This window comes from Salvelinus fontinalis, chromosome 38, assembly GCF_029448725.1.
Source record: "Salvelinus fontinalis isolate EN_2023a chromosome 38, ASM2944872v1, whole genome shotgun sequence".
Taxonomy (NCBI): Eukaryota; Metazoa; Chordata; class Actinopteri; order Salmoniformes; family Salmonidae; genus Salvelinus; species Salvelinus fontinalis.
The window spans coordinates 372783-393241 of record NC_074702.1 but is presented as its reverse complement, the minus strand read 5'-3'; the positions used below and the strand labels follow the sequence as shown (position 1 = coordinate 393241).

At 42.6% G+C, this 20459-nt stretch overlaps 1 protein-coding gene across 12 annotated transcripts in view; it reads left to right on the top strand.

Annotated features, from left to right (window-relative positions):
* hdac9b (histone deacetylase 9b) overlaps positions 1-20459 on the top strand; it is a 214233-nt gene that overhangs the window by 114936 nt on the left and 78838 nt on the right. For 3 of the 12 annotated variants that reach the window (XM_055904136.1, XM_055904133.1, XM_055904132.1), the window contains exon 1: positions 8248-8934. The exons of 2 other annotated variants lie outside the window; for them this stretch is intronic. In XM_055904136.1, coding sequence (XP_055760111.1) covers positions 8826-8934 — 109 coding nt within the window. In that variant the 5' untranslated portion in view covers positions 8248-8825. Of the gene's footprint in view, positions 1-8243; positions 8935-9244; positions 9336-20459 lie in introns of those variants that run through there. 7 more of the 12 variants (XM_055904137.1, XM_055904135.1, XM_055904141.1 and 4 more) reach the window with 6 other exon arrangements.

The window sequence follows — 20459 nt, the reverse complement described above, 5'->3', positions numbered from 1 at the left end:
TTACCCAGTAGAGTTTTCATTTCTCATAATAGGAATTGCATTGTCATAATCCCAATCCTAATGCCTGGATGCTTGAGACTACCTCTGTTTAGCCTGACCTCACCTGTGACCTGTGACCTGTGACCTGTGACAGCTCCAGGTCTCTAGGCTTAAGGATCAGAGCTGGTCTGTCACTGTGACAGATGGAGCAGTTATGTTTATTATTATTACATTTTTACGCCACGATGTCCATACACACAATAAAAATATATTTTAGACAGACAACTTTACTATTTACATTGTAAGACTGACAGATCTTTAATCCCCTACTCCCCTCCCGGCACGACAGCCAGATTCCCCTTTAGATAGACTACATAGAGGTGGATGGATCAGGACTTTCCTAACTCTAATTACCCTCATTTACTGGGGATTATGTCGCCTGTGGAGATAAAAACAATCACTAATTGTAGACCGTGTTTTCCATGATGTAGGTACTTTAGGTTAGCCAGGCAGATAGACAAGTCTTTACTAGGATAGATATATTTAAATCTCACTAGAATAGATACAATGATGTACAGTATGCATGGCTCTGCAAACCCGACATTGTAATCTCTTAGAATTTGCAATCACATTGCCTCAATCTAAATCTAACATTTTAATGTAACTCAAGCTTTCAGGTAGCTGATCATTCCCAAGGCTGTCCAAATGCAATTTTTTGAAATTAATGATCTTTATTAAGAAAAACAAAAACAGTGTATGGGCTACAATATGAAGCTGTTTAATATAACAGAAACAAATATGATAATGTAGTTTTATTCCAAAATGACATAGATTTTTTTGCCACTTGAGTATAGCCTAGCCTGTGAGCTGTGCATTCCCTCTTCTGTGTGTTTCCCATGTTGTGTTGTAATAAAAGCATTGAGGGTTTAACTGTTTGGCCAGCTGAAATAACACAGTCCAACTCCTTTCTCTCTTTCTCTCTCTGTCTCTCTTTCTCTCTCTCCCTCTCCCCTGCCTGTAGTCATAAAAGCGCTGAGCAAGACTCTATAAATAGCACTGTGCTGGCTTCACGCCCCTGGCTGGAGGACAGGTCAAATTATGAAGGAAAAGAAGATGACAATTTTAAAGGCATAGCCCGCTAGCCTAGCCAGTAACTCAACCCGCTAACTTAGCCTGTAACTCAGCCCGCTAGCTTAGCCAGTAACTCAGCCCGCTAGTCTAGCCAGTAACTCAACCTGCTAGCCTAGCCAGTAACTCAACCCGCTAACTTAGCCAGTAACTCAGCCCGCTAACTTAGCCAGTAACTCAGCCCGCTAACTTAGCCAGTAACTCAACCTGCTAGCCTAGCCAGTAACACAACCCGCTAACTTAGCCTGTAACTCAGCCCACTAACTTAGCCACTAACTCAGCCTGCTAACTTAGCCAGTAACTCAACCTGCTAGCCTAGCCAGTAACTCAACCCGCTAACTTAGCCAGTAACTCAGCCCGCTAACTTAGCCAGTAACTCAGCCCGCTAACTTAGCCAGTAACTCAGCCTGCTAACTTAGCCAGTAACTCAACCTGCTAACTTAGCCTGTAACTCAGTCCGCTAGCTTAGCCAGTAACTCAGCCCGCTAACTCAGCCTGTAACTCAGTCCGCTAGCTTAGCCAGTAACTCAGCCCGCTAATTTAGCCTGTAACTCAGCCCGCTAACTTAGTCTGTAACTCAGTCCGCTAGCTTAGCCAGTAACTCAGCCCGCTAACTCAGCCTGTAACTCAACCCGCTAGCTTAGCCAGTAACTCAGCCCGCTAGCTTAGCCAGTAACTCAGCCCGCTAACTCAGCCTGTAACTCAACCCGCTAGCTTAGCCTGTAACTCAACCCGCTAACTTAGCCAGTAACTCAACCCGCTAACTTAGCCTGTAACTCAGCCCGCTAGCTTAGCCAGTAACTCAGCCTGCTAACTTAGCCTGTAACTCAACCCGCTAGCTTAGCCTGTAACTCAGCCCGCTAGCTTAGCCAGTAACTCAGCCCGCTAACTCAGCCTGTAACTCAGCCCGCTAGCTTAGCCAGTAACTCAGCCCGCTAACTCAGCCTGTAACTCAGCCCGCTAACTTAGCCAGTAACTCAGCCCGCTAACTCAGCCTGTAACTCAACCCGCTAACTTAGCCTGTAACTCAGCCCGCTAGCTTAGCCAGTAACTCAGCCCGCTAACTCAGCCTGTAACTCAGCCCGCTAGCTTAGCCAGTAACTCAGGCCGCTAACTTAGCCAGTAACTCAGCCCGCTAGCTTAGCCTGTAACTCAGCCCGCTAGCTTAGCCAGTAACTCAGCCCGCTAACTTAGCCAGTAACTCAGCCCGCTATCTTAGCCAGTAACTCAGCCCGCTAGCTTAGCCAGTAACTCAGCCCGCTAACTTAGCCAGTAACTCAGCCCGCTAGCTTAGCCAGTAACTCAGCCCGCTAACTTAGCCAGTAACTCAGCCCGCTAGCTTAGCCTGTAACTCAGCCCGCTAGCTTAGCCTGTAACTCAGCCCGCTAGCTTAGCCTGTAACTCAACCCACTAACTTGCCAGTAACTCAGCCCGCTAGCTTAGCCAGTAACTCAGCCCGCTAGCTTAGCCAGTAACTCAGCCTGCTAACTTAGCCTGTAACTCAGCCCGCTAGCTTAGCCAGTAACTCAGCCCGCTAGCTTAGCTAGTAACTTAACCCGCTAACTTAGCCTGTAACTCAGCCCGCTAACTTAGCCTGTAACTCAACTCGCTAACTTAGCCAGTAACTCAACCCAGTAACTCAGCCCGCTAGCTTAGCCTGTAACTCAACTCGCTAACTTAGCCAGTAACTCAGCCCGCTAGCTTAGCCAGTAACTCAGCCTGCTAACTTAGCCTGTAACTCAGCCCGCTAGCTTAGCCAGTAACTCAGCCCGCTAGCTTAGCCAGTAACTCAGCCCGCTAGCTTAGCCAGTAACTCAGCCCGCTAGCTTAGCCAGTAACTCAGCCTGCTAACTTAGCCTGTAACTCAGCCCGCTAGCTTAGCCAGTAACTCAGCCCGCTAGCTTAGCCAGTAACTCAAGCCTGCTTAGCCAGTATCTCAGGCCGGCTTAGCCAGTAACTCATGCCTGCGTCTATCAGTGGTCAGAGAGAACACTCGACCTGACGTGTATGTTATGAGTCTAATTATCATGTTATGGGTTCTCTACGGGGCTCTGATGGAATAATACACTGTTCTGTTTTTAGAGCCAGACCAAAGCGATTGCTTCCTTCCCCCTGCCATTCAAACAGATCATGTGGATGTATTATCAAACAATAAACTATTTTGTTCCTCTGTACCAGTGGAGGCTGCCGAGGGGAGGACGGCTCATAATAATGGCTGGAACAGAGCGAATTAAATGGCATCAAACAAATGGAAACCATGGAAACCATGTCCTTGATGTATTTGATACCATTCCGCTCAAGCCATTACCACAAGCACATCCTCCCCAATTAAGGTGCCACCAACCTCCTGTGCTCTGTAATGCTATCAATGCACAGCACTCCCTAGTGACCTAGTTGTGATGCAGTAGTTTGTGCTTTTTAAAAACCTGTTGTGTCACATGAAAGACTATGAAAGGGACAGTCTTGTCGTGTGTTTTAGACAAATGGAAGGAAAGCTGAAAGCTGTTACAGTTTCTTACAGTTGCTAACAAGTATTTACCTATACTTAAGATACTGTTTCTAAACTCTTAACACAGCAACACACCTACATCACACAATTAGCCGAATAGTTAAAGTTCTGCTCAAAACCACATTTTGTTCATTAAATACATTTCAAAATGCAAAACAACTCTACATACACTAACTCTATCAAAACACAGTAAACTCGACTCAATATCTAATCATTCTGTCAAAACACTAGCACATGTTTTCTATCCAAGAGGAGCGTATAGTCAATCATAACACAATGACTTTCAAAATACTAACAGTTGATGGCATTACAAAAACTGCATTACTTTTCAGGTTACGGTTCTACCTGCATACATTAGACAATATGAAATCCATTGTTTTTTATAATTCAGTTTCCTTTTACATTTTTTGGTTGTGTAACGCCTGTCGTCAGAAGGAGTGAACCAAAGCGCAGCATGGAAAGTGTTCATGGTTTTATTTATTATCAAAAAACACTAGAACAAAGTAACAAAATGAAAGCGAACAGTTCTGTCAGGTAACAGAGACTAAACAGAAAATAACTACCCACAAAACACAGGTGGGAAAAAGGCTGCCTAAGTATGATTCCCAAACAGAGACAACGATAGACAGCTGCCTCTGATTGGGAATCACACTGGCCAAAAACAAAGAAATAGAAAACATAGAAATAAAGAAACTAGAATGCCCACCCTAGAACAGGACTGGGCATTTTAGTGTTTTTTCCCTTCCGTGCCTTTTTTACTGTAATTGTGTTTTATTTGTACACATTTGGAACCAAAGTCCATGTATGTTGGATTTTTTGTTGATCACTGGCAGCAATTTCATGTTGCTAATAAAGCTTTTACTGCAGCACTTCCTATTTCTTCTACTGTACATTCTATGAAGTAAAGATGACTCATTCACTTTTAGATAGTATGTTGCCAAAATTGCACACATTCGACACTCAACCTGTCACGCCCTGGCCTAACCAAAATAGAGAATAACAGCCTCTCTATGGCCAGTGACAGGTTCAGTGTCGAATGTGTGAGTCATTGACAATTTTCGATGAACAAATATAGTGTAATATGTAAGATGGTTAAATAAAGAGCAAAATTATTGACCATTATTATATTATTATTTGTGCCCTGGTCCTATAAGAGCTCTTTGTCACTTCCCACGAGCTTTGTGGGAAGTTGTGACAAAAACTCACCCTCATGGTTATGTTTAAGAAATGTACCGTATATGTGTGGCAGGCTTACACAGATGGTAAAAAACAACATTTGAGAGTGCGCTGACCCTGGTGCTAGAGGGGGTACACAGCTGACCCTGGTGCTAGAGGGGGTACACAGCTGACCCTGGTGCTAGAGGGGGTACACAGCTGACCCTGGTGCTAGAGGGGGTACACAGCTGACCCTGGTGCTAGAGGGGGTACACAGCTGACCCTGGTGCTAGAGGGGGTACACAGCTGACCCTGGTGCTAGAGGGGGTACACAGCTGACCCTGGTGCTAGAGGGGGTACGCAGCTGACCCTGGTGCTAGAGGGGGTACGCAGCTGACCCTGGTGCTAGAGGGGGTACACGGTACGCAGCTGACCCTGGTGCTAGAGGGGGTACGCAGCTGACCCTGGTGCTAGAGTGGGTACGCAGCTGAAGGTTGAATGTTTGAAGGGGTACGGGACTATAGGGCATGTTTCCTCACATGATTGGCTGACTCAGGGCATGCTCCTTACACGATTAGCAGGCTAAGGGCATGCTTCCTCACACGATTAGCAGGCTCAGGGCATGCTTCCTCACACGATTAGCAGGCTCAGGGCATGCTTCCTCACACGATTGGCTGGCTCACGGCATGCTTCCTCACACGATTAGCAGGCTCAGGGCATGCTTCCTCACACGATTGGCTGGCTCACGGCATGCTTCCTCTCACGATTAGCAGGCTCAGGGCATGCTTCCTCACACGATTAGCAGGCTCAGGGCATGCTTCCTCACACGATTAGCAGGCTCAGGGCATGCTTCCTCACACGATTGGCTGGCTCACGGCATGCTTCCTCACACAATTAGCAGGCTCAGGGCATGCTTCCTCACACGATTAGCAGGCTCAGGGCATGCTTCCTCACACGATTGGCTGGCTCACGGCATGCTTCCTCACACGATTGGCTGGCTTAGGGCATGCTTCCTCACACAATTAGCAGGCTCAGGGCATGCTTCCTCACACGATTAGCAGGCTCAGGGCATGCTTCCTCACACGATTGGCTGGCTCACGGCATGCTTCCTCACACGATTGTCTGGCTTAGGGCATGCTTCCTCAAGAGCAGTACAGATTTAGGATCTTAATTTGATTACTATTTTGTAGCTGAGAATGTTCCTGCACAGCAGGAAATGCAAACTTGTAGTGTATTCAAGGTTTAAAAAAGGTTCTAAAGTTTGTTATTTCCACTTTAAAATGTAGGACTTGACTTGCCCTAACGAAACATGTATTAACACCTTCAAAAAAATGCCCATTAATTATAATCCACACAATAATTCACATTTCTTGTTGCTGCAGGATTATTTTCCTGTTGTAGCAAACTGGCTCAAATGAAGATCCTACATCTGCAGTATCCTGGATGCACACTGACCCCTGCTCTCTCTAACATCCTACAATCTGAGATAATAGTTACTATTCCACTTGGTCAGGTGGTTGGGTCAGGGTGATCTGGGAGGGTTGACACAGTTAGTTATATAATACATGTTTGATAATACGTGTTTGTTTAACATGCAGAATATGGTGCTGGTTTGTTAATCTCAATGACTAACCAATCATCTTGAGATTGAACTAATAACCCACCTATCAGAAATGGGCTGCTTGAACTAATAACCAACCTATCAGTAATGGGCTGCTTGAACTAATAACCAACCTATCAGATATGGGCTGCTTGAACTAATAACCAACCTATCAGATATGGGCTGCTTGAACTAATAACCAACCTATCAGTAATGGGCTGCTTGAACTAATAACCAACCTATCAGTAATGGGCTGCTTGAACTAATAACCAACCTATCAGAAATGGGCTGCTTGAACTAATAACCAACCTATCAGATATGGGCTGCTTGAACTAATAACCAACCTATCAGGAATGGGCTGCCACTAAGAATAGAAGTTACGTTGTCAACATACAGAATATCACAGGCACCATAAACTACCAGAAAAGAAAAACAACAGTAGCAAGACCTTGTAAGGATGAGGAAGTATATTTGATTTGGATAGTATGTTTTGGAAAAAGGGATATAAGGATGAATCTTGTACGAGAGAAAGAAATGAAGAATCCCAGTTGAGAGAGGGTAGAGAGATAGAGAGAGGAGAGAGGGTAGAGAGATGAGAGAGAGAGATGAGAGAGGGAGAGAGATAGAGAGAGAGATGAGAGAGGGAGAGAGAGAGAGAGAGATGAGAGATAGATAGAGAGAGATGGGAGAGGGAGAGAGAGAGATGAGAGAGGGTAGAGAGATAGAGAGATGAGAGAGGGAGAGAGAGAGATGAGAGAGGGTAGAGAGATAGAGAGATGAGAGAGGGTAGAGAGATAGAGAGAGAGATGAGAGAGGGTAGAGAGATAGAGAGAGAGATGAGAGAGGGTAGAGAGATGAGAGAGAGAGAGATGAGAGAGGGAGAGAGATAGAGAGAGGGTAGAGAGAGAGATGAGAGAGGGAGAGATAGAGAGAGAGAGATGAGAAAGGGTAGAGAGAAAGATAGAGAGAGATGAGAGGGAGAGAGAGAGAGATGAGAGAGGGTAGAGAGATAGAGAGAGAGATGAGAGAGGGTAGAGAGATGAGAGAGAGAGAGATGAGAGAGGGAGAGATGAGAGAGGGAGAGAGATAGAGAGAGATGAGAGAGGGAGAGAGATAGAGAGATATGAGAGAGGGTAGAGAGATAGAGAGAGAGAGATGAGAGAGGGAGAGAGAGAGAGATGAGAGAGGGTAGAGAGATAGATAGAGAGAGATGAGAGGGAGAGAGAGAGATGAGAGAGGGTAGAGAGAGAGAGAGAGAGAGATGAGAGAGGGATAGAGATAGAGAGAGAGATGAGAGAGGGTAGAGAGAGATGAGAGAGGGTAGAGAGAGATGAGAGAGGGAGAGAGATAGAGAGAGATGAGAGAGGGTAGAGAGATAGAGAGAGAGAGATGAGAGAGGGTAGAGCGAGAGAGATGCGAGAGGGACAGAGAGAGAGAGCTGAGAGAGGGTAGAGAGAGAGAGAGATGAGAGAGGGAGAGAGATACATAGAGGGAAAGAGAAAGGAGAGAGTGATAAATAGAGTTGAAATGAGAGAAAGAGTGAGAGATAGTGAGAGAAAAGAGCAAGAGAGAGGGGGGGGGAGAGGGAGGGGGGGGGAATCAAGCAGAGTGAGCCTCCATCTGCAGCTTAGCTGGGCTCTGCTCTGGGAGAGAGGGAGGGAGGGAGTCAGTCAGGAGACATGCCTTCTGGCAGGAATCTAGCTGTAGAGCTGTAGAAGAGACAGCTGTGTTTGGTGGAGGTATTTTTAAACGCATCAATGCTGCTCCAATCCCCTCGCCTCGGCCCTCCTATTTATAGCCGGGGCCGGCCATTGTTCTATTTCTGTCACCTGTGGGCCACGCTGTTGTTAATTCACATGCAAATTAAGCTTGCACCCTCTCCGGCTCAAGCATTACTTTCCTGTGAGAGGTTGACGGGTAAACAGTGCACGGCTTAGCTCAGCTCTGACTAGGACACCCCCCACTGGAAGGTTGAAACACAGGCAGGCAGGCTCACTCTCACCGCTCAGACATTACTGAGAGAGGAACAGAGAGGAGAAGACAGACAGACGAGAGAGAGAGACGACAGAGAGAGAGAGAGAGAGAGAGATCAGAGGGAATAAGAGCAGGGTAGTAGTTCAGTGTCACAACAAGAGAAGAGAATCAGACTGCCAGTCATCTTCTAACTCTGTCTGAACAGGGACTTCTTGACTGAATCTCTGTGTTCTCTTGTGCTGTGTAGTCACAGTATAGTGGGGAAAGCCTCACAGAGGGAGTGTGTGGTGTGGTTATTGTATTGCGTTTCAGCACAGCAAGAGAGAGAGTTTCCTCAGAGGAAAAGGAGGAGAGCTGTTTCTGTCTCTAGTCGCTGTACGTCGTCGTGGTCGTTCCCCTGAGTGCACTGCTGCGAGAGGGTTGGCTCTTTGGGGACAGGAAGAGCAGAGTTTGCAATGCGACCTGAGCGCTGAGTGGAGTATGCTGCAGACGATTTACGAGAGCGAGTCAAATTTCTCCACCACAACAAACAAGCTCGTTGGCCACCAGCGACTCTTGGACCAGCAGAAGATGCACAACGGTAACTCAGGTGACCCACCAGGCTCTCTCTCTGCTCCTAAAGGGATAGCCTGTCTTTCTCTTTTTTCTCTGGATTTTTATAGCACTATTATCCTCTCTCTTATTCTCTCTCTCAATCTCTCTGTTTCTCTTCATCTGGCGGTCTGCCGCTCTCTCTCCTTATTTCCCTCTCTCTCTCTCTCTCTCTCTCTCTCTCTCTCTCTCTCTCTCTCTCTCTCTCTCTCTCTCTCTCTCTCTCTCTCTCTCTCTCTCTCTCTCTCTCTCTCTCCCTACCCCCCTCTCCCTCTGTTTCATTCTCTCAACTCTCCGGTCTCTCCCAGTCAGTCTCTATCTATCTGCCTCTGTGAAAGGAGGCTCCAAACTTCTCAGCACAGCAAGGCGTTATGATCAGGCACTGCTTTCTGTATCCAGGTATTTACGTGTGTGATATTATACTGCATGGTTTTACAGTGTGCGGTGCTTATGGATGGGAAGTATTCATTTACTGTCATTGTTTCTCTGTTTGCTTGTGTCTGAATGGAGTAAAACAAACATGTTTAAAAGTGTCTGTATAGTGAGTGTTAGTAAATACACATAGTTGTATCATTGTGTGGATATGGACTGAATGCACTGTTTGGAGTTGTTTTGGTGCATATTAATGGCACTCTGCTTTTTACAGTCATTGTCACCACAATGAAATGTCATGAAAACATGAAAGGGATGTTGTGTTTGGATACGGAGGCTTCCATGTCAGGCTTCACTTTGTGTTTGGATAGGGAGGCTTCCATGTCAGGCTTCACTTTGTGTTTGGATAGGGAGGCTTCCATGTCAGGCTTCACTTTGTGTTTGGATAGGGAGGCTTCCATGTCAGGCTTCACTTTGTGTTTGGATAGGGAGGCTTCCATGTCAGGCTTCACTTTGTGTTTGGATAGGGAGGCTTCCATGTCAGGCTTTACTTTGTGTTTGGATAGGGAGGCTTCCATGTCAGGCTTCACTTTGTGTTTGGATAGGGAGGCTTCCATGTCAGGCTTCACTTTGTGTTTGGATAGGGAGGCTTCCATGTCAGGCTTCACTTTGTGTTTGGATAGGGAGGCTTCCATGTCAGGCTTTACTTTGCGTTTGGATAGGGAGGCTTCCATGTCAGTCTTCACTTGTTGAGGTATAACAGTAACAGGAAATGCCATGGTAAAAATAAAGACAGTACAAGGCAAACGGAAATGAACATCAAAAGATTATCTCTGTGTCTCTGTGGATGTTTACCAAACACAATGACATTCTATTTCTGACCTGAGAAATGAATCTCAGGGTTCAAACGAATCTGACATCATTCTGAGTAATGTTGGTTTACGGTATTCACTCAATGTGAGTCACTCTGCTATTCTCTGCCTTTTGGACTTGTGGTAGTTCAGAAATTCACTTGGCTCTTGTCATCTAATGGGTCTAGGGCTGTTGGACCAGCATTGTATTATGGGAAAGCACACACACACTACAGTAAATGTCAGGACTTTTGGTGGGCAGCATTGTTATGACAATACACAGATTGAGTCATGTACTGCGTATTGTAGGCAGAGAGTTGTATACAGGAAATGAATATTATGGCTATTGATTTCTCAATAACTTGTGAACATTAGAGATAAACACTTAAATTATTAATTTCACACATCCTAACATTGATCACCAAGGATATCACATGCTCTGTGGACATGACTCTTATAGTGTGTTTCTGTAAACTCAGTGTATTTCTCCACATACGCATTGTACTGTTGTCTAGAACTATATTTAACCACCAGTACAGTATATTAACTACAGGACAAACACATCTCTACTTAATTAACCACAGAACCAACACATCTCTACTTAATTAACCACAGAACCAAAACATCTCTACTTAATTAACCACAGAACCAACACATCTCTACTTAATTAACCACAGAACCAAAACATCTCTACTTAATTAACCACAGAACCAACACATCTCTACTTAATTAACCACAGAACCAACACATCTCTACTTAATTAACTACAGAACAAACACATCTCTACTTAATTAACCACAGAACCAACACATCTCTACTTAATTAACCACAGAACCAACACATCTCTACTTAATTAACCACAGAACCAACACATCTCTACTTAATTAACCACAGAACCAACACATATCTACTTAATTAACCACAGAACCAACACATCTCTACTTAATTAACCACAGAACCAAAACATCTCTACTTAATTAACCACAGAACCAACACATCTCTACTTAATTAACCACAGAACCAACACATCTCTACTTAATTAACCACAGAACCAACACATCTCTACTTAATTAACCACAGAACCAACACATCTCTACTTAATTAACCACAGAACCAACACATCTCTACTTAATTAACCACAGAACCAACACATCTCTACTTAATTAACCACAGAACCAACACATCTCTACTTAATTAACCACAGAACCAACACATCTCTACTTAATTAACCACAGAACCAACACATCTCTACTTAATTAACCACAGAACCAAAACATCTCTACTTAATTAACCACAGAACCAACACATCTCTACTTAATTTTATTTTTTATTTTTTTATTTTACCGTTATTTTACCAGGTAAGTTGACTGAGAACACGTTCTCATTTGCAGCAACGACCTGGGGAATAGTTACAGGGGAGAGGAGGGGGATGATTGAGCCAATTGTAAACTGGGGATTATTAGGTGACCATGATGGTTTGAGGGCCAGATTGGAAATTTAGCCAGGACACCGGGGTTAACACCCCTACTCTTACGATAAGTGCCATGGGATCTTTAATGACCTCAGAGAGTCAGGACACCCGTTTAACGTCCCATCCGAAAGACGGCACCCTACACACAGGGCAGTGTCCCCAATCACTGCCCTGGGGCATTGGGATATTTTATTAGACCAGAGGAAAGAGTGCCTCCTACTGGACCTCCAACACCACTTCCAATTAACCACAGAACCAAAACATCTCTACTTAATTAACCACAGAACCAACACATCTCTACTTAATTAACCACAGAACAAACACATCTCTACTTAATTAACCACAGAACCAACACATCTCTACTTAATTAACCACAGAACCAACACATCTCTACTTAATTAACCACAGAACCAACACATCTCTACTTAATTAACCACAGAACCAACACATCTCTACTTAATTAACCACAGAACAAACACATCTCTACTCATTAACTACATACTGCATTGTTATTAAATTCTGTCCTATTCTATTCTGCTCTGTTCAATTATATTCTATTCTGTCCTATTTTATTCTGCTCTATTCTATTCTGTCCTATTTTATTCTGCTCTATTCTATTCTATTCTGTCCTATTCTATTCTGCTCTGTTCGATTATATTCTATTATATTCTGTCTTATTCTGTCCTATTCTATTCTGCTCTGTTCTATTATATTATATTCTATTATGTCCTATTATATTATATTCTGTCCTATTCTGCTCTGTTCTATTATATTCTATTATATTATGTCTCTATTCTGTCCTATTCTATTCTGCTCTGCTCTGCTCTGTTCTATTCTATTCTGTCCTATTCTATTATGCTCTGTTCTATTCTATTCTGTCCTATTATATTATGCTCTGTTCTATTCTATTCTGTCCTATTCTATTATGCTCTGTTCTATTCTATTCTGTCCTATTCTATTCTGCTCTGCTCTGTTCTATTCTATTCTGTCCTATTCTATTATGCTCTGTTCTAATCTATTCTGTCCTATTCTATTCTGCTCTGCTCTGCTCTGTTCTATTCTATTCTGTCCTATTATATTATGCTCTGTTCTATTCTATTCTGTCCTATTCTATTATGCTCTGTTCTATTCTATTCTGTCCTATTCTATTATGCTCTGTTCTATTCTATTCTGTCCTATTCTATTATGCTCTGTTCTATTCTATTCTGTCCTATTCTATTATGCTCTGTTCTATTCTATTCTGTCCTATTCTATTATGCTCTGTTTTGCTCTATTCTATTCTGTCCTATTCTATTACGCTCTGTTCTATTCTATTCTGTCCTATTCTATTATGCTCTGTTTTGCTCTATTCTATTCTGTCCTATTCTATTATGCTCTGTTTTGCTCTATTCTATTCTGTCCTGTTATATTATGCTCTGTTCTATTCTATTCTGTCATATTCTATTATGCTCTGTTCTATTCTATTCTGTCCTATTCTATTATGCTCTGTTCTATTCTATTCTGTCCTATTCTATTATGCTCTGTTTTGCTCTATTCTATTCTGTCCTGTTATATTATGCTCTGTTCTATTCTATTCTGTCCTATTCTATTACGCTCTGTTCTATTATGTTCTGCTCTATTCTATTCTGCTCTGTTTGATTCTGTTGTATTCTCTTCTGCTCTGTTCTATTATGTTCTATTCTGTCCTATTCTATTCTGCTATGTTTTATTCTGTTGTATTCTCGTCTATTCTGCCCTGTTCTATTATGTTCTATTATGTCCTATTCTATTCTTCTCTGTTCAATTCTGTTCTATTTTTCTCTGTTCTATTCTGCTCTGTTCTATTCTGCTCTGTTCTATTCCATTCTGTTCTATTATATCCTGTAAACAAGCTGAAAGGTAGTACAGTACATGACCCATGGTAGTCAGCACAACAAGAAGATCAGAACAAGTGTGAATAAGGCTCTAGCATGACACATTCTATCTCCTCTGCTCTGTCAATAGAGCACCAGGTCAATCCCAACATCCATTGCTGCTAATTCTCTTTCCTTCGAGCCATGCATTTCAGGTCTTCTTCTTTTTCTTCTTCTCCCAGAACATTATCTGCCAAACAACAAGATATTTTAAGTGCCTGAAATTCAGGCTTCTTGCTTATTCTGTGGGTCAGCTATTCTTAGGTGTGTTATTTTGGGCTTATGGCATTAGCCAGCTAAGATTAGGCGCCTTGCCGTCTTTATCACTCCATCTTAGCAGCCAGCAGCACACCCCTGATATAACAGTGCTTTGGAAGGAGAGATATACTTCATTTATCATTTACCTATTTAGTATACTTCATTTATCATTTACCTATTTGGTGTGTGTGTGTGTGTGTGTGTGTGTGTGTGTGTGTGTGTGTGTGTGTGTGTGTGTGTGTGTGTGTGTGTGTGTGTGTGTGTGTGTGTGTGTGTGTGTGTGTGTGTGTGTGTGTGTAATGTGTGTGTAATGTGTGTGTAATGTGTGCATGTGTGTGTGTAATGTGTGTGTGTGTAATGTGTGTGTGTGTGTGTGTGTGTGTGTGTGTGTGTGTGTGTGTGTGTGCCTGTCTCTTATTCTGGTTTCACTTGTTGACGATTATATTTTCGGTTCTAAAAATAGCCTTGTCACATGCCTTTTATGACGGCTGCATGGGAGGCAGGGAGGCACCACAGTGACTGCTGCACAGCACACAGGTCTGTTCTGTTGGACTCAGACCATGGAGACAGGGTATATACAAGTTGATAGGAATTTGACCTAGTGAAGCTCACATACAGAAAGATACACATACATTAATTTCCTGACAGTTCACATGTTAGACATGACATCTGAAACCATCTAAAATGGTGTGTTATGAGTGGGTTTATAATCACATTCAATGGTGATGAAGCTGTCCTTGCCATTATCTGGAGAACCAACATTCATAAAGGTTTCTGTCCACAGAGCTCTTCATGAATTCACACTTCATTTAATAACACTCTCATCTCCCCGGCTTTCATGTTGAAGAAGCTCAATGAATTCAGGGGGAGGAAGACAACACGTCTTTGTGATTTTAATGAGATGAGCCATGTAACAGTGACATCAACATGTTCTAACGTGACCAAAACAAAGTGCTCAGACACAAAGGCTTTTTGAAAAAGAGAAAATGACTAATTAGTTAACTAAATGTAATGTCAGGAAGTGGGATTGTTGAGAATAATAAAACTCAAAACAGCACTGTGTTTATAATGCGCTATAATATGACCATGGCCTCTCCTTTGTCTGCTGCTCTCTCTACCGTTATATTCATTTCAATCATCTGCTGCTCTCTCTACCGTTATATTCATTTCAATCATCTGCTGCTCTCTCTACCGTTATATTCATTTCAATCATCTGCTGCTCTCTCTACCGTTATATTCATTTCAATCATCTGCTGCTCTCTCTACCGTTATATTCATTTCAATCATCTGCTGCTCTCTCTACCGTTATATTCATTTCAATCATCTGCTGCTCTCTCTACCGTTATATTCATTTCAATCATCTGCTGCTCTCTCTACCGTTATATTCATTTCAATCATCTGCTGCTCTCTCTACCGTTATATTCATTTCAATCATCTGCTGCTCTCTCTACCGTTATATTCATTTCAATCATCTGCTGCTCTCTCTACCGTTATATTCATTTCAATCATCTGCTGCTTAACAAAGACTGTCATTGGTGAATTAGATTTGTATATTGCATTACAGTTACTCTGTACCCCTTCTGCATTACAAATATGTAACAAGATGTTTCTCTTGAACTGTTAAACAATAGTTGAACGTTCCAAATATACGGTTTGAAAATTAATAATCGATAAGCATAGTCTTGGTATCAAGCAATTATTTCTTCACTCTAATAATTTGATACAAATTTGATGAAATGTAGAGGAACATGATATTAGAGGAACAGCTGTTGTTGATGTTGCGTCATTTCTAATCCACAACGGCCTATCAGAGGTTCTGTATCGTGTGACGCTCTGTTGAGTTGCTGTGAATGTGCTGGGCCCACATCCTTCCATCACTGGGCTGGTGATTGGACCTGTACAAGGAAAAAGACAGGCTTTGCATGGCATCCTGTGGAGGTAGTAAAGTGCTATACAAATGTGAAACGTATAGTTCTCTCTCTGTCTGCCACCGTTATGTACATTATTTTGATTGTGTTGCTATGTTACTGTACATTACAGAACGGTAGTCATTTTGGGAGGTGACAGAGTCCTACAGACTGTATAAAGCAGTGCACCATGGTTGGACAATTTCATTACATTAAAGGGCTACTTTTGGATTTTCACCAGTCAGATGAACTTGTGGATAGCATTTTTATTAGTGCAATTGCTAACTAGCATGCTTGCAGATAACCATAGACTTCCAGTCATTGTACTAACGCTAGTTAGCATTGGCTCACGAGACTACTTCCATCTTCCTTCATACTGGACACAGAGACACACCACAGAGTTCATCTGACTCTTGGGAAGTAGATAAAGGGCCAAAATCCCGAAGTATCCTTTGAAGGACATACACATTAAACTCTATGGTGAATGAGCGGGGTTTGAGCGGTTTGGTTTGTGGCACTGCGCGGCAGCGGCTCGGCTCCTTTTGTTAGCTATAGAAGATAGTCTGCAAGCCACAGCTCTGTTTGAGCTGCAAAGACGAGCCTGACCGCCTGGGACTTAAACATAAAGGCCTGTTTCCTGCTTTAGACGTGCCAGCTGCCCAAAAATAACAAGGCACCTAATGAGAGATCCAGCACCACATAGCAGACCCAAGCATCAGGCTATTCCTGCCTTGAAACATCTTCTGCATCTCCCAGTTTCTATTTATACAGGGCCAGTTAGAAAGGGCTCTGAAAGCTTGGTTCAATGTCACAAGGCTTTTGGAAAGCAGGAAAAAGTATTGTTTGGGATTTTTGGATTAACTATATTGCACCGTATTTATAATTAAGTGTCAGTTGTTGTGATCTAATTTTTAGTTTGTTGATATCTTTTCACTTATATTCAGATCATGTTGGATCGTTGGATTGTAAGTGTTATATTATTATTATTGTTATTGGCTTGTTGTTTGTTGTTTGTTGCTGTCTTTTAACGAATATGTCTGTAAGAGCCAAAACAGATGTACAATCTTATTTGATCGCTCTTTTGTTGCTGAGAATTCTTCTTCGCCACAGGAAATGCAGATGAGCTTCCTGATTTACATAATTTCACTGAAAACCCTCATTAACACACTGTTATATTAAGATTATTGCACTTTTCATGTAGCTTACTTTTGTCCAGCTAATAGCCCAACCACCGACCAAGCAACATTATGGACTAAATGTTCAAATCCTGTTGCTGCAGGATTATTTTACTATGACAATACTGGTCAAATTAAGATCCTACATCTGTAGTTCATAATTTTAAGTGATATCATGGTTTATATGGCTCCCTTGACTGGCAACAGGATAATGGAAAATGCTGGAAAAGCAATAATTGGCTTGTTATCATTTAGACTCAGAGTTTAGTACTTACTCCTTTCCTGGCATGGATTTATTTAGACAGGAGCTCTATGGTATTATTATGGTCTATACAGAGCTCTATAATATTATTATGGTCTATACAGAGCTCTATGGTATTATTATGGTATTCACAGAGCTCTATAATATTATTATGGTCTTCACAGAGCTCTATAATATTATTATGGTATTCACAGAGCTCTATAATATTATTATGGTCTATCCAGAGCTCTATAATATTATTATGGTCTATACAGAGCTCTATAATTGTAACGATCAGAAGAAGAGGAGGAGTAGGGATTGGACCAAAGCGCAGCGTGATAGTTTGACATATACATGTTTATTAAAGTAAAGACGAAAACACGAAAATACTTCAACAAACTAAAAAACAAATAAACGATGTAGACAGACCTGACTTGAGAACTTACAAACTATGAAGAACGCACAAACAGGAACAGACTACATATACGAAACGACAAACGAAACAGTCCTGTGTGGTAGACATACAGACACGGAAGACAACCACCCACAAACAAACAGTGTGAACAGCCTACCTTTATATGGTTCTCAATCAGAGGAAACGTCAAACACCTGTCTCTGATTGAGAACCATATAAGGCTAATTACAAATGACCTAAACATAGAAACACAAAACATAGAATGCCCACCCCAACTCACATCCTGACCAACTCAACACATACAAAAATAACAGAAAACAGGTCAGGAACATGACAATAATATTATTATGGTCTTCACAGAGCTCTATAATATTATTATGGTCTTCACAGAGCTCTATAATATTATTATGGTCTATACAGAGCTCTATAATATTATTATGGTCTTCCCAGAGCTCTATAATAATATTATGGTCTATACAGAGATCTATAATATTAATATGAACTTCACAGAGCTCTATAATAATATTATAGTCTTCACAGAGCTCTATAATATTATTATGTTCTTCACAGAGCTCTATAATATTACTATGGTCTATACAGAGATCTATAATATTATTATGGTCTATACAGAGATCTATAATATTATTATGGTCTATACAGAGATCTATAATATTATTATGGTCTATACAGAGATCTATAATATTATTATGGTCTTCACAAAGTGTTGCAAAGTGTTGCTATGTGAAGCAGTCAAGCAAAGTGCAATCAGAAAGATGAATAACACAATACTTGTTAATTAACCTAGTGGGGATACGTCTACTTAGTGTCATAGTGTCGGCCACAGTCTCATCTCCACTCAGAATGATACATTAAACACTATGGGTCAGTTTCTCGGACACTGATTAATTAAGACAATACCATATATATAAAAGTATGTGGACACGCCTTCAAATTAGTGGATTCGGCTATTTCAGCTACACCCGTTGCTGACAGCACACAGCCATGCAATCGTCATAGGATGCCACCTTTCCAACAAGTCAGTTCGTCAAATTTCTGCCCTGCAAGAGCTGTAAGTGATGTTATTGTGAAGTGGAAACGTCTAGGAGCAACAACGGCTCAACCACAAAGTGGTAGGCCACACAAGCTCACAGAAAGGGACCTCCGAGTGCTGAAGCGCATAAAAATCTGTCCTCGGTTGCAACGCTCACCACCGAGTTCCAAACTGCCTCTCGAAGTAAACGTCAGCACAAGAACTGTTCGTCAGGAGCTTCACGAAATGGGTTTCCATAGCCGAGCAGTGGCACACAAGCCAAAAATCAACATGCGCAATGCCAAGCGTTGGCTGGAGTGTTGCAAAGCTCACCACCATTGGACTCTGGAGCAGTGGAAATGTATTCTCTGGAGTGATGAATCACGCTTCACCATCTGGCAGTCCGACGGACGAATCTGGGTTTGGCGGATGCCAGGAGAACACTACCTGCCCCAATGCATAGTACCGACTGTAAAGTTTGGAGGAGGAAGAATAATGGTCTGAGGCTGATATTTCATGGTTTGGGCTAGGCCCCTTAGTTCCAGTGAAGGGAAAACTTGGTGGCAACAGTTTGGAGAAGGCCCTTTCCTGTTTCAGTGTGGAAGAACTTTACAGGTTTGCACAGAGCCCTGACTTCAAACCCATCGAACACCTTTGGGAGGAATTGGAACGTTGACTGCAAGCCAGGCCTAATAGCCCAACATCAGTGCCCGACCTTATTAATGCTCTTGTGGCTGAATGGAAGCAAGTTCCCGCAGCAATGTTCCAACATCTAGTGGAAAGCCTTCCCAGAAGAGTGGAGGCTGTTATAGAAGCAAAGGGGGACCAACTCCATATTAATGCCCATGATTTTGGAATGAGATGTCCGACGAGCAGGTGTCTACATACCTTTGGTCATATAGAGTCTGTCAATTTTTTATTTCATGTTTTTATTTAACCTTTATTTAACTCGTTCAATCAGTTAGGAACAAATTCCTATTTTACAATAACGGCCTACCTCGGCCAAACCTTCCCCTGACCCAGACGACGCTGGGCCAATTGTGTGACAAATAGATGATGGGAAGAGATCCAAGAAAACATATCTCACATCACAGACGTCACAACATGTAACACTCCCACCAGTCCAGACGACATGTGTCTCTATTCTCTCCTCTCTCTCTCTCTCTCTGCTGTGTGGTGCGTGAAGCCTGCTAGTGTGACTTCTCAAGGTAAAAACAGACACGGACTGTGTCCCACATGGCACCCTATTCCCTATGGGCTCTGGTCAAAGTAGTGCACTATATAGGTAAGGGGGTGCCAATTGGGAAGCAGCCACCTGCCATTGCCATGCCAACGTCTCAAATGAAAGCTGTGATCGTCACTCTAACCGCCATGGGGGCTAATGAGAGACAGATCTGTTATAGAGATAAACACGTTGGGGACAGGCGGTCACGGAGCTGTGTGGTGGTAGTGTTGGCCCGTGGTGTCAGAGAGGAGGCTAGTGCAGTGGGAGTGCAGCCACTGGTTATGAGTCACCCTATCCCCTGTTGGCAGGGCCCTCGGAGGGGAAGAATTTGGGGCAGGGTGCTGCTTGTCTCTCCCTGGTGCTAAAAACAAATTGGACCTGTCATTCATAAATCTCTTGTTTACCCGCCAGCCCCTGCCGTTGGCGCTTAGTGACATCTCTCCACCAATGAGGAGGCCCCATTACCTCTTTCGCTGAAGGAAAGCTGCAGGTGAATGAATATCTAGTAGTAACAGTTTATTGTATCTTCTTCAAAAAGCCAAAGAGGTGGATTCAGTGCTCCTTCAGGGCGATTAGCTGAAAAACAAAAGTCTGTGTTAAATTAAGCAGACAGCCTGACATCCATGACAGTCTTTCACACATTGTCTATATTAAGACCCAGGCAGCTCAGAAAAGATGTTATATTT